Source organism: Venturia canescens, chromosome 3 (genome assembly GCF_019457755.1).
Source record: "Venturia canescens isolate UGA chromosome 3, ASM1945775v1, whole genome shotgun sequence".
Lineage (NCBI taxonomy): Eukaryota > Metazoa > Arthropoda > Insecta > Hymenoptera > Ichneumonidae > Venturia > Venturia canescens.
The window spans coordinates 7,746,349-7,761,335 of NC_057423.1; the positions used below are offsets into that span (position 1 = coordinate 7,746,349).

The 14,987-nt window shown below is 40.1% G+C and overlaps 1 protein-coding gene across 1 annotated transcript in view; it reads right to left on the bottom strand.

Annotated features, from left to right (window-relative positions):
- Positions 1–4,327: 4,327 nt before the first annotated feature.
- The window catches only part of LOC122407737 (serine/threonine-protein kinase 17B-like), an 81,311-nt gene continuing 70,651 nt past the window's right edge, over positions 4,328–14,987 (bottom strand). Inside the window, exons 4-6 of the mRNA XM_043414151.1 lie at positions 10,517–10,643; positions 10,183–10,411; positions 4,328–8,762 (exon numbers count right to left, since the gene is read on the bottom strand). Of these exons, the coding sequence (XP_043270086.1) occupies positions 7,646–8,762; positions 10,183–10,411; positions 10,517–10,643 (1,473 nt within the window). The 3' untranslated portion in view covers positions 4,328–7,645. The remainder of the gene's footprint in view (positions 8,763–10,182; positions 10,412–10,516; positions 10,644–14,987) is intronic.

Here is a 14,987-nt window from a genome sequence, read left to right on the forward strand (position 1 = left end):
TCGAATTCTCTAATGGAGGGGTGGGGATAAAATATTAGAATGACTAAAATGTCGCACAGCTAAAATTTTGAGTTTATAAATTTTGAATGATAATTTGGAGACAGATCGATTCAGCTAGAGCTTTGATTGTCGGAAATAAATAAAGTAGAAACTTCAAGGCTCGAAGCACGTTTACAACGAAAATAGAATGTAACAATCGCCCATTGAACGACGACTAGAATATTGTTTTTCCGAAAATTCGACTATCACTATTTCGATTAATAAATTACTATGATCAGTAATACTGTGAATATTAAAACAATTTCGAAAATATATCGAAATATATTTATATCAATATATATTAATAATTATATATTAACATATTTATAACATATAATATGAAAATATATAACGTTTTGTATCTCGAAGATTTCGATTTTGCTTTTATTATTCTGGCAATTGGATTGGGAAGCGCAATTATAAGTTTCATGATCGAGCTGTGCTTTGCCTATTCTCAATCCAAAAAAAGACCCAAGCCGTTCGTTGCAAGGAAAAAACGATTTTCGCTCAAACTTTTCAAACAATAATGAAATATTCGATTTGCAAGAAAACTACTTTTGAAACAGTTTTTTTTTAAATATAACCGCATCGAATTAATCTTGACAATAATTCAAATAATGAAGAACCTGAATTATGTATCTTATAATTCCGAAAATAACTCTAATCTTCTGAACAGGGAATGTCCTAAGATTTTTATCTCAAATCGAGATAACTCGTGTGTTTTCAATTACAATCCGCTCGTGTCTTTCTGACAAATATAAAATGTAAAAAAACACGTAACTCAGTACACTTCCTGAGCACTACGTCACGCTGTCTTGTTTCGATAACCAAAAAGTTTCAAACTTTTTAATCCAAATGTAACAGTGCAAAATAGAAGAGAAATAAATTACTGTCCACAGAGCCATAAAAATAATAAAAATCTACATTTTTATGCTTCCTGCCAACGATCTCGGACTCCATTATAACGCGAACAAAGTTCAACCATTCGAAAAATTCTCCTGTCATATTCAAATGTTCAATTTTGCCTCTGAAATTCAGAGTCCAGAATCTCGACGATTTTTTTTTCATTCATATCATCGATATTAAGGAGTTTCCTTACACGTTAACAAATGTTAAGCAATTTACCAAATTCGTTGATTACATTTTCCAACATAAATTTGCAAAAACACCATTTTATTCAAAATTTTCTTCCACCGAAACGCCTTAACTCCCAAAAAATATTTTGCACTTCACAAATGTCTTAGAATCTCACAATTAAAAAAAAAACGACATTTGTTCACGTCTCGTCGTATCATCGGTCAGGATACTTGCTAATTATGGAGATGGAAATCAGCACGGGTTTGTCTCTACGTACACGGACGTTCGTCCGAGTAAAATATACACGCAAATCGTTTCATGTATGATTATGGTATGCATGTAACGCACATTTATTATGCACGTGCTCGAAACACTCGACAACTCACGATTCACTATTGAAGAATTAGACACAATAGGCAGTGCAAGAGAAAGAGCGAGAGAGGACGAGGGGGGGAGAAGACAAAGAGAAGGAAAATTGTAATAAGTGCGTCCCACGAATATGTGAGATGTTCGGTACGAGGAAACCAGCTACGCAGAGCCACACACGACGATGAATGTCGTAGTGGCCTTGACATTCGTACGATTTGATGTAACGATGAGAATCATGCACGAAGAAACACGAGGGTCAACTCGCTGAATAATAATCGGCATTGTATCTTTGCCATTTTTTCAAATGGCGCGAACTCTCGTTTCTCGATTCATAGGAACGAATGACTTTTTTATTTGCAGTTTTTAAAATGAATTCTCCTCAGAATTGGATGGAATGGAGAAAAAAATGATGAATCCGTGAGCCCTGGTTACTGAGTGATGGCGCTTCTTCAATTGGAGGATTACAGTAGTTCGGCCGGTCGATAAAGTCCACTTTTTTTGCGGTAAATCATAGTTTAAGGTCCCCTGATAACGATGAGCACAGTTTTGGGGCCTCTCACGGGCCAAAATTTTCAGTTATTTCATTTACAATTGAAAAACTCACAATAATATCAATTGTGAAAAAATTGCACCGTGGCTCGAGCTCGGAAAAGTTTAGATCGCGAAGAAAATTTATCACAGATTCCGTTTCTTTAAAAATTCCCTTACAGGGATTTTGGGAAAGAAAACATGAAAAAATTTAGTTTTTGACGCGTCGAAAGCGGATGCCAGTCATTACGTTGGACTCCTGGCAATAACAGCTGATTGAACTTCGGACAAATTCGGAAATGACCGGAGTTTCATCAAATTTATTTTTGAGACTGACTCACGTGCTTTCATTCGTCCAGCAGCTTCGCTTTTTTCAACGAATTGTGACCAATCCTTTGACTCGGCGCCATTACACCGATATAAACTTTCTTTCGCACAATAAAAAGTTCCCTAGATTACGTGTATTTAAAGTGTCACCGGTACGGACTCAATCATCAACTGGTCAAGTAGAAGCATAAATTTTATCTTTTATGACATTTTTAAAGCATTTTATTACATTCTTGTGATGAAAATATTCTTAATGCAAGTGTTTATCAATTTTATTAATAATTTCGACTTTAATTTGATCAACATAAATTCAATGAATTGCTTTAATTTTAATCGAACTTTTGACCCACAAAAAATGTTGATCGATCTACGAATGAAACTCGATCTTGGTGACTTGATTTTTGCTCTCATTGGGCCAACGACACCGAAAAATCGTTGGTGGTCCATATTGCCACCAATTTGTGTTTATACATCGAAAACGATGCTTCCAGAAGCGCTCAAAGTATCGAAAGTATTCATCAGTTCCTCAACGTTAATGTTTATGTAATTTTGAACGCGTGGGTATCGCCCAAGGCGAGATGAAGCCTCTTGTATATAAAACGCCAGACATGGATGTTGCATATTCGCAATCGTGCACGTGTGTCCTTTACCTGGTCTTGGCGCTGATCGGTGCTCAATTATGAGCACGAGGAGCACGTGGAGGTGGAGCAAAATTTCGTGGGAATAGTTGGTTGAAAAGTCCTCGAAAATTGCCAAATTCCTGTCATTTGTAACACGAAAAAGAAAAGGATTTTATTCTTATCGATCTTATTCGTGAGGTTTTGAATTTTTTCGCTTCTTTCCAACGGGTCTTCGGCTCTGAATAACGAAACGTGAGAAATTTTCTAGGGAATCGGATCGCGGATTTCTCGGGTAGGAAACGCGACTGGAAAAAGTGTTTTTGTCCGTCCCTGCGATTTCCGTAAATGAAAATGCCTTTTAGGACTCGCAATCGGAATTCATTTGTGACGAAGAAACTTGAGTGAACTGAGGAAAAATCGTAGCGCGTAATCCCGAATGAAATCGGCGACCGCGAATGAGTGCGGGCATTCCAACAGGGACAATGCGCTTTTGCATCGAATTTTATTTCCATCCGCATCTGCGCGTGCGTATCTGCGTACACGCTTTTTCCAAAGCGATTATTTCACGATTCCGCTAAATATGCGTGACAGTCGCCAGTTTGTTTTTCACAAAAGCACCTCGCGCACAACCTGTGAATCACCGCATCACCTGCGTCTATACTCGCCATTAGAAACACTCTATTTATAGAAGAAAAAGAAAAATCAAGCAACTACACGTTTGTGTGGCTCGACGCGATCTTCAGCAGGCTCAAGATCGTGTGGGAATCACCGTTTATCTTGAAATCCGATATCTCGATGTATACACGTGACTAAGAGCTCGACAATCTCTTCTGGTAACGATGAAAAATCAGATTTTTCAGTTAAAAAGTGGACGAGCTGGTGAAAATTTGCACGCAGGAAAATTTCAAGTGTCTACAACTTAAAAATTCCTTTTTTCAATAAATTTGGTCATTTTTTTGTAAGTAAACTTTTTTTTTCAATTTTTTAAATGACTGTAATCGATCACTGAGGAATTGTTACCCCTGAAAAGTCTCGCTGTAAGATCAATTCCATACATTCATGGATGGAATAAAGTTTTCAAAAGTCCAAGTGCAAATTTTCGTTTTTTCATTACTTCTCCCTCATTTTTAACGAGTTTTAAAAATAATGAAAAATCTTGACAATTTCAACGAATTTTGAGAAACTAGCAGAACAGATTTTATCGACGTTTTTTTGAACACACCCTCGTCGTGCCAGTTTCGAATAAGCTCCATCGTAGGATTTTTCTGTTATGACGTTGCGTGTGAACTTCAACGACAGTGTCGTTTACTCTCATTGACGTTAAGGAACGAGGAATGAGGAAAAATCAATATAGAGACAATATTTCGTTCATTTTCAAATAAGATATAATATGATTTATTTTTCGTATCGTAACTACAATTAATACAATTAATTCGATGGAGTATTTACAAAGGGTTTTAAGGGGAGGGGGCTTATGATTAGTAACGCGATTGTACGTATATTTATTCAGCAGTATCGGTCTCTAAGTTTTTAAAAGTTATTTTTTACTTTTATTTTGATATAAGTAAATTTGTATTGTTTTTAATTTAATATTAACGTAATAATAAAAGTATAACGTAGTTGTAACGATGATTGAACGGGTGGAGGATTCGAAGGAAAAACGTGCTCTCGTAGCGTCGAGATGAATCACAAGATAGAGAGAGAGAGAGAGTGATTTCAATCGGTTGTTAACTCGCTTCGATCTTTCTCTAAATATCATCGAGTTACGAGAACGACGATAATAAAAAATGGGAAAAGAAAAATTACGAAAAGATACTCGACGAGGACAGTACTTTCGGTTAGGATCTTTAAAAAATAACGAAATAAATAGTTTCTAAAATTTTCACTTGGAAGCACGCATCCCCTCCTCAGCTCCTTGGCAGCGGAAAAAAATTCGATTTATTTTGTGCGATTTTATTTCACTGCATTTCGCTGTCTCGATCTCCATGAGAAATTTGTTCGGATGGCTTTTTTTCAGAGAGTTCACAGTAAAATGGCCAGTTTTTTCGATTCGTCAGGATTCGATTAATCCTCGGGGGACCGGAGATCACGTGCGAGGGCAGCTCGATTGGACGCGTGACAATTATGACTAGCATTTACAAAAAAAAAAAAAAGAAAAATTGTTACCCTCCCTCGCTCGGGGGGCCCCTTTACAGCATTTTTTTCGTTATCTTCGGACTCATGCTCTCTCTCTCTCTCTCTCTCTCTCTCTCTCTCTCTCTCTCTCTCTCTCTCTCTCTTTCTTTCTTTCCCACTCACACACGCTGGGAAACGTTCATTCGCCATTTCGATCGAATAATTTAAGGATAATTTGAAAAATTGATTAATTAAATAATATAATATTCATTTATAAAATAAAGTCTCTCTCGATGTTGCCTCCTCGAAGCTCTTACCGAATAATGTGAACGTCGACAATGATTCATGATTCTAATCACAAAAACTGTTTTCTATCTAAATTAGATAATAATTATCTGTTTTCAATACATGCATTTTTATGCAATTGCGTCGACGGGATAATGAATTTTATTCCATTTTTAAATTTTCCTTCGTCAAAGGATTATTGCATGTGCTCGCTTCTCTTTTTGTGCTTCGAGCATAAAAAGTCGTCGTGTGTCTTGGATTTGCAAGGGATAATTAAAGATGCCTAGCAAACCGAGTCTAGGCTCTAAATTTTGATTTGTACACACGACGATTAATCGCTCCGCAATTATTTCGTTTAAGATTCAATTGTTCTTCACTTATGTGGAAAAATTGCAAGGGTTTTGCTTAAGGCACACAAGGGCAGTTAGCAATAACGAATTCGAGAGAAAAACAGACGAAAAATCAAAAAAATTCCTAAATTTTTCATATTTTCTACATTTTTCTTGAGCTTAAAGTTTCGTCGAAATTCTCTTAGGATTCCTTGTCTTTGTTGAACGATTATCGTCTTTGATAAACAACACGTAAAAACGCAAAACATGAGACAAACAATTCGAGCAATTAGGCACTGCGCGTTTGTGTTTTATAAAAATGTTGTGATTGTGCGTTCAATTTTGTGCAGTCTTTCAAAAATTTGTCATTGAAGGCACCGGAGTTTTTGCAATTCGCCGTTTTGTTTTGAAATTTTTCCACTTTTTTCCGTCGCGTTCAATTCCCTTGGAATTTTTGTATTAAACATTTTTTTTTATTTAATATTTAACCTTCGTTATTGTCGTCGCAATTTCACGGTCGATCGATCGACCGTACAAATTTGTTCGTGACAAACCCGACGGAGATTTTCATCGATCGATAAATATGGCGATTTTTCTTTTTCTATGATTTTTTCAAACTTTCTTTTCCCTCGTATCGAGTTCTCTCTTATCGCAATCGCGCGATCAACAAAGCGTCAGTCTATCGATATTGGCAGACAAAAAATATATATTTCTTTTTATAAATAAAAATGTTCTGCCCGATTAATCCCGTCTCTCTCTCTCACACACGATTTACAATTTTATCTCTAAACTCTCCCTCACATTCGCTCCCTTAAAACACTCTTTATCACTCTTTCAAATCTCATTCCACTTTTTCGACGATTCAAGCTACAAAAACGTCTCGTGTTTTCGACATTCTATGCATTTTCTCTCTATTTACATCGAGCCAAGATATTCGTCCGAGAAACACTTTCAATTTTCATCTCCAATTCAATAAATACAGCGAAAAAATCAAGGCGAACACTTTTTTTCGATGAAAAATTTATTTTTCGAGTAGAATTTACAAAATGGTGCCAAACCGATGAACTTTTCAACATATTTTATTCGGTTTTTCATATTTTTTGAAGACCAAATTTTTCATTGTGCGCTTCAGAAATTTGTTTACTCGCTTTTAACATTATTCGTCGAATATTCGACGAGATTCTCTCGAAAAAAAGTGTCGTTTTCACGATAAAAAATTGGAGCATTTCTTCTTTTATACGAAATATCTCCACTCCTCAGTTTCAGGCATTCGTTCATTCGCGAATATCGTAACGTATCTAGATTTATATTTACAATGTTATTCAGGCATTGACAATGTACAGCGAAGTCTTTCCGAAGACAATTTACAGTCGCGTAAATAGTTATCCCTTTTTTCAATCTTTTGTTTCGATCGAAATAAGAAAAAATATCTGAGGCCAGGTTCAGGATCGATTTTCACGTAGAAAAATCGAAAAGCCAGAGATTTCTGTACAGTATGTACAAGGGACGATCAACGCGTTCCTGGAATTTCGTAATGACGAAAATTTCGAAAGATTTTTCAAGCATCGAAACCTCTGAATTTCAGTCGGAGCCTCGCAGAGTTGTTTGGAGCTTTCGAAGAATTCCGAAACTCGGAACATCGAAAGCTGCATTTTGTTTAACTCGAGTTTATTCAGATTTTCATTTGACAATATCAAATAATACTGAAAAATGATGAATTTCTATGCTTCACGATCCTCGGAGGGAATAATCGAAAATTCGGTTCGAAATACGTGAATTTTGAAATTTCGAGCTCGAAATGCCCGACAGAAATGGAATTAACTTCGACCGTTTGAAAGTTCCTTAAAAGGGCTTGAAAGAAGAAAAAATCCTCCGAAACAGTAGTTCCACGGTCGTAAATCGTAGCTGAAAATCCAGTAAGTCAGATCGTCCGAAAATTCTACAAAAATAAATATTTTAGGATCCGCCGTGGACTTGAAATCGGCGAATTCGTGCCTGAACAGATTCGCATTGGACTTCGCTGTAGCGGGTGTAGCGTCCAGCGCGGACGGGTTCGCGTATGACGACCAAATTGCCGCCGCGTTCGCGGAGGGCTTCGAGTCCTGTTTTGGCTCGGTTCGAGTTGGGCGGTAGGAGAGTGAGATTATTTTTGTTGGTTTTGTGATTAGCGGTGGAGTCGGTGGTGGTGAATCGCGAGAGGGCTTTGGAGACGACGCCGTTGCATTCGCGGGGCCAGGCGCGGGAGTGGTGGCGTTCCCAGCGGTCGGTTTCGCTCCCGGCGAAGGGGAAGCTCGCCCGGCCTTGGGTTTTCCCGTAGAGGATGAAGTCGAGAGAGTCGTCGGAGTAGATGGAGCTGCGATCGCTCGAGCTGTCGGTTGAGATTTCGGAGACGGTGTCGCTTCCGCTGTCGCTGCATTGTTGTTCCTCGCCGAGGATGAAGACGGGGGTGCATTTGAAGACCTCGCCGGCGGGCATGGTGTGGTTGCCGGTGGCTCTGCGCGCGCTCGTCGGGGGGTTCGAGTTCCCGGAGTTGCCGGAGCTCTGCTCGATTATGACGATTTCCGTGCCGGCGGAGAACTTTTGTGCGAGGGAGTCCATGTTCTTTTTGAAGGTGTCCCTGCGGTCGGGGCTGAGGCCGATCCGGACGGGCATCGGGGCGGACTTTGGCTTGGAGTAGATGTTTTCCGTGTGGGAGGAAACGGCGCGTGCGACTCCGGCGGCCTTCGAGGACGAGTCGCTCGCGTCGGTCGACGAATTGACGATCGAGCTGGTCGTTATGGTCGAGGAGGTCGACGAGGACGAGGACGACGAGGACGACGAGGACGACGAGGACAACGACGACTTCCGCTTCTCGAGCGTCTCCAACTTCGTCATGGACGATTCCAGGGCATCCGGAGTCGACGATCTCTCTGGCAGCGACGACTCCTCGCTTATCGAACTCATAACAGCGCCCGGAACGCGGCTCGAGACTTCCCGCTCTTCGGCACCGATCGACAGCGTCAGTGGCGTCTCGGGATCGTTGAACGACGCGAACCAAGGATGCTGCAGACACTCCGTCACGGTCAAACGCTCACTGAAAATATTCAACATCGATTAGTCGTTGCTCCTTACAAAAACCCCATTTCTTTCACATAAACTCGAATTTTATTACAATTCAACTTGAATTATTGTCAATTAAATTGAACCAAGAATTTTCACAAGAAACAATCAACGAAACAGCGAGCTTGCAAGATTGACTGTGGAAAAAACGTTTCGGACGTCGGAGCAAACTGCGTTCGGTAATGACGAAACGAATCTCAACTTTTCCCGACTCTTTGGAGGGGACTGAAAATATAGTTTCGATCACGATTACAGGAGAATTCACTTTGCCGATATATTTCCTGGCTCTAATATTAGTATTTTACGATCGCAAATGATCGTCCAACGTGTCGCGTTTGAATGCGTTAGAAGTGGTGTATCCTATAGGATAAAGAATAGTAAAAAAACGGTCAAATAAAACGATGAGTAAAATATGGTTGGGAGGATAAATACGAAACCGGTGTTTCCACTGCTTATTCATTTTTTGCAGTTGCCCGCTCTGTGTACGTCGTTTTTTTCCACCGTCGTGCCCTCACGTTTCTCAACGTAACCGCAAGAAGCCAACACACGCTCGATTATTATGCCTCGACGCTCGTGTACATGCACTTTTTGACTTTTTTTACGCGCTTACTATTTACGTATATAGACACACGTTATTTTATATCCCGTGACACGTGAGTTTAAATTTACCGGTGCGACTATAAAAACGTGTACGCGCCGACTCCTGGATTACGGAATAATCATTTTTATGTCAGTTTTTATACGTTTCTCTCTCTCTCTCTCTCTCTATTTTCTGTTTTTGTTTCCTCGCATCGTGTCATTAGACCGGGACCGATTTCCGAATGATTTTTATCCGGAGAGCTCTCGCACTGTCGCGTGTTTTAAGGCCTGGGATCGGTGACGAGAATCCTGACGGCTTCCGAGAGGCTCATTTCCCCTTTATTTCCGGTGGCAAAGTTTATCGGCTCGGTTCATTCGAACGGTGAATTCTGGTCCGAGTTTTTCTCGGCTTCGAGCCGGAGGAGGCTCCGAAACGTCGTTTTTCAAAGCCTCGTTGTTTTTGTTGATTTCTTCATGGGGACGAACGCGCAGTCGTCGGGGGGACTGAGATTGGGGCTTCCGGCCGGCTGTCCCTTCCGCTTTATCGCGATATCCCTTATCGCCTTGACACCGTTTCTTCTTTTTTCTTTCGTACAATTCCCTTTTTCTCATTGTTTCGTTGGAAAAATATTTTCCGGCTTTTCTTCCGTTCCTCGGTGCGGAAGGAAGTCGCGCGACGATAGTGGCGGCTCGTCAGTTTTCGTACTTTTGACGTCGACGAACCAACGATCAACTATATTTCTAGCCTTTTCAAACTTTTCCTATTTTCGTTTTTATGAATAATACAAAAAATCACTTTCGTTGCGAAAACTCACCTTGGATCTTTGACCATCAGTTTGCGCATGAGATCGCGAGCCTCTTCGGAAACGTCCTCGAAAAGATCGTCAGGAAAATCGAGACGGCAGCGGCTTATGTTGCAGAATGTTTCTTGCTTCGTGTCACCACCGAACGGCGAACAACCCGTCAGCAATACGTACAGCAATACACCGACTGACCACATGTCGGTAGCGAGGCTTATCGGCTCGTAATTCAAGACTTCTGGGGCTGAAATTTTATAACATCGTAAAATATATTTAGTCGATGAAATTTTTAGTTTTCTTTTCTTCTTCTTAATCTTACGGTAAGAATAAGAGATAAATTTGAACTCACCGACATAATCGGGCGTGCCCAAAATCTCCCGAATATCGGCGCCGTGGCTGATGTATCGCGAAATACCAAAATCGCAGAGTTTTACGTCGCATTCGGGAAATTCACCGGTTAGAACCAAATTCTGAGGCTGAAAAAGAAGAAGCGGTTGGAGCGTTCAGTCATCGAGGCGGAGAAGATTTTTTTGGATTTTATTTGTGACGGTAATGAGAACTGCGAGAAAAACGATGGGAAAAGTGTGTGAAACGGTGCAACGATTGTTGTTTGCTGTTTTATGCGAAGGAACAAAAAACTCCAATAAATCATTCGAGTCCAATGTAATTTAACGTTTCTATAAATCCCCGTTAATCCTCTCTGCTATGTCCCTGATAAAAATGGCTGCAATTTTCCCTCAGGAACTGTACGAATAGAGTAACAACGAATACGCAACTCCGCGTCCACTCTGAAACGTTTTTACATTCATTCGGAATGCGCATTCGCCTTTAATGAACAACGAGAAGCCCTGGTTTTTATCTACAATCGAATTCTAAGCCTGTCGTATCCTCTTTCAATAACGAGCAAAAGGAATAGCGGGAGAGGAAGATCCCAGGATTGCTCGGACTCGTGAAAATGTTAAAAAAATTCTTCCTGCCAGAAATTAAAATGAATTTTCCATCTCGAGTAACAAAATTCCGCAAGAAAGTCGATCACGTTTTCTTTCGAATGGACAAAAAATAATGAAGGATCGAGAAATTAATGAAACTGGAGAAAAAAATTCATACTAAAATCCCACAAGTTTTCGAGAACGAATCTCGCCCAATACAGAAACTAAACAAAACATTAAGCACAGTTCCGGGGCCTCTTACGGGACAAAATTTGCAATTATTTCATTTACAATTTTGATTGAAATTCGGGCAAATTCGGAAATCACCGAAATTTCATCAAATTTATTTTTGAGACTGTCCCACGTGCTTTCATTCATGCAGTAGCTTCCCTTTTTTAACAACGAATTAACAATTCCTTTGCCTCGGTGCCATTACACCGATATAAACTTCCTTTCGCACAATAAAAATGTTCCCTAGATTATGTGTATGTAAAGTGTCAACCGACTCAATCATTAACTGATCAAGATCAAGTATAAATTTCATCTTTTATGATATATTCAAAGCATTTTATTACGTTCTTGTGATAAAAATATCCTTAATGTAAGTGTTTATTAATTTTATTAATAATTTCGACTTGAATTTAATCAATATAAAGTAGTTGTGAACTCGACTATTCATAGAACGACCGAACTACTTTAAAAAGTTCCCAAAATCAGAAGAAAAACTCTGAAAAATTGATTGGCTCGATTAAATGGAATTCGACCTGGAAAAGTGACTTTATAAAGTTGTCTTCAAATTAATAAATATTCATTGAATCGAATTCCCAGCAGAATTGATCACACTAGCCAGCGAAAGGTCGTAGCAGCTCCAATTTGTTTATCGTGTGCACAAACCAGCCGAGTGAGTTTCTTTTGTATGGAGGAAGTAGTTGAACTCGGATCCGGATTTGTTGCGAAGGCACGAAATTCCTTCCCGAGTGATTCGTGCTCCGTAAAAATGAGGGAAAAGCGAGGAAAAAAGTCATTGCGACAACGACGTTAAGGTAGAAAGGAGGGGAAAAAAGCGCGAGGCTTCAACTTCCACGTGAATTTGAGCCGCCGCAAAACGCGAATGTGCATGGCTCTATTATATCCTCGTCGAGGAGCAATTCTACACGCATTGCTGCTCCGAAAGGAAATGAACTTTCCAGACTAAGATTTTTCTACATATAGAGCTCAAATTGTTGTTACGTGGACGTGGATATAACGCCGAGCTCCCCCTGCGCCCCTCCGCACGCATTCGTATGTTACGCTCTTTATATCGCGAAAGTAGAAGCATGTCGTATCCACAGTAATCGCGCGGCCGGTCGTAAAAAAAAGAGAGCAATCCTCTCTGGAGCTCGGTGATCGCTGGTAACGCGAGACTCGGAACTAGGAACTCGGCGAGATCGGAAGTGCTCGGATCTCACACTCGGGGCTTTTGAAAGGTGGAAAAAAATAAATAAATAAAACAACGCCCACTGAAAATACGAAAGAAAATATTAACGTTACATTTTCTGGCGGATCCGATTGCCTGGCGTTCAATTTCTCGCCACGATTCAGACCCTCGAGGATTTCGTCTTTCGGCTTGTGGGTTGCTGCCCCCGAGGAAGTGCTTCGTTTCACGAGATCGAGGCTATTGAACCTCGGGGCCAATTACCTTTTTTCATCGAGCACAAATGCCTCGGAACGGTTGAAAAAGCTGGTTTTTTTCGCGCAGTTGAACGAATTTTTCATTGTTCCTTCTTCCATCAGAAATTCTCAACATCGTCGGTGGTTTTTTTGGAAGAAATATTGAGCAACTTCGATCCAGTGCAATGGATTTTGATCGTAAGCTTAAACCGATTTTCACGCTTGTTTGACTGCCGGGGAATCGACCCTCCTTTCGAGCCTTCCCAACGATCGTCCAAATTTATATTATTTTATGTTCGCGGTTGCCAGCAAGCACTAACGCCAAACGGAAAACTATCCTTACTGGGGCACAGGCCAATTCTCGTTCGACTATTTCGTTTGTGCGTTGCGTTTCGTTACATCGAGTTACGAGATGAACGTGACCGGGCTGTGATATGAGCACGAACCAGCCGGACGTACTAATAGGCAAGATTCGAAAGATCTTCGCATATATTACACATCAGAGAGTTCGGAGCGAATGGAGAGGATCGTACAACACGTATTCGACACGAGGATTACATTCCGTGTCCCATACGAGGCTCTGCAGTGAAGATTCGTTCTCGAATCGTGTGGAGATGGAAACGTAATTTTTTTTAAATTCTCAATTTCGAAGAAATAATGAAAAGAGTTTAAACTGGCAAAGAAACTTGAAAAAATCCAGCTGACTCTGCTTTTTCATCTGCAATCATGACTAATTAAACAAATCCATGAACTAATGACAAAACGATTTGAAGATCGTCATTACTTCCAAAAAGTCGAGCAAAATAATGGAAAAATTGAGAGTCGAAGAAAAACCGTCGAAATTCCAACGACAAGAAAAATTGGAAAGCATATCCTTTTCGAGAGTGCTAATAAAATAGCCAAAAATTCAAAATAACAAGAAAAAAAATCCTCCAGCAATTCTTTGCAGTCCGATATTCCAAGATGAAGAATAAAACCATCAAATTAAATAACAACTCGTAAATTAAATGAAAAAAATAACATTTTTCATGAAAATCGTTACTTCGAAAAGACGCGACTGGATTTTTCATTGCGTTATTCAATGCAGCCATATACACTTTGCGATAATTATAGGCATAAAATGAAAATGCGATTTGAACGAGACGTTTCGCACGGCTTACGACCTCCGTCGTAATAACTCGAGTTTCGAGGACACCCCGTACATAGATAGGGGATACACGCAGCAAGAACTCATACGAGTCATGGACGTTAGTCGCAAGCAGTGAGTTATCGGGGTGCTGGCGCGTAACCAGATATATTATATACGCAAAGCTAGGAGAGAAAGAAAATGAAAGAGAGTGAGTGAGAGAGAGAGAGAGAGAGAGAGAGAGAGAGAGAGAGAGAGAGCCCCTCGCAATGCTGTTACGTACCGTACACGATACACACCGGTGCCCTTAACGTACTTTTACTGAACCTTCACGCTCGTTATATGCAAACCTGGTTACCAGCCTACGCAGCTATAACGCAGTTCTCGCTCCACTCATTTACAATCCATAATCCCATTTATATTTGTATGAAACAGCATTTCTTTGAGTTTTATTAATTTTTCTATGGACTTGATGATTTTTCAAGGAATTTAGTTTCTCGATTAGTGAGCAAATGTCGGGCTTTTTAATTATAATTCAACGAATATTGTGAGATTTATTAAAATTTGAAAATTCATTGAATTCGTCGATTTGTTCGTTGATAAAAACATCCTTTCGATGCAGGCTCCTTCTTCATTTCTTGATCAAAGTTTAACAAATTTACCACTTTCATATTGCGCTTGTCATCGAATGCGAATGAGCTTGAAAAAAAGTTGAATGTTCGTTTAAAATAATGAGGGAAAACGATGATCGGTGAGTTTGTCTGAAAAATTCACTCGGATAGAAAAAAATCGTAGTTTTAATGTGAAAGAGGGGAAAAAATCGTCGAAATTCTTTAGTTTAGAGCGAATGGAAGGGACCTCAATGGGATTGGTGCGAGGAGAGGCTGCTCGGTATTTACGAGGATACAACGGAGTGTCTCTCGTCGTTCTCATTGAAACTTCCGGCGCGGTGGTGCGGCACACTGTGCATCGAAGGGGCAAGCACAAGTAACCGAGCGGCTCGCGCGCCCGCGTTTCGCAGTCTGTTCAGACATTCGTGATACATGCCTGTAATGCAGCACATGGACGTATGAATTTTATGCGTCAGCAAAAGCAGGCACATGTGCCCCTCGACA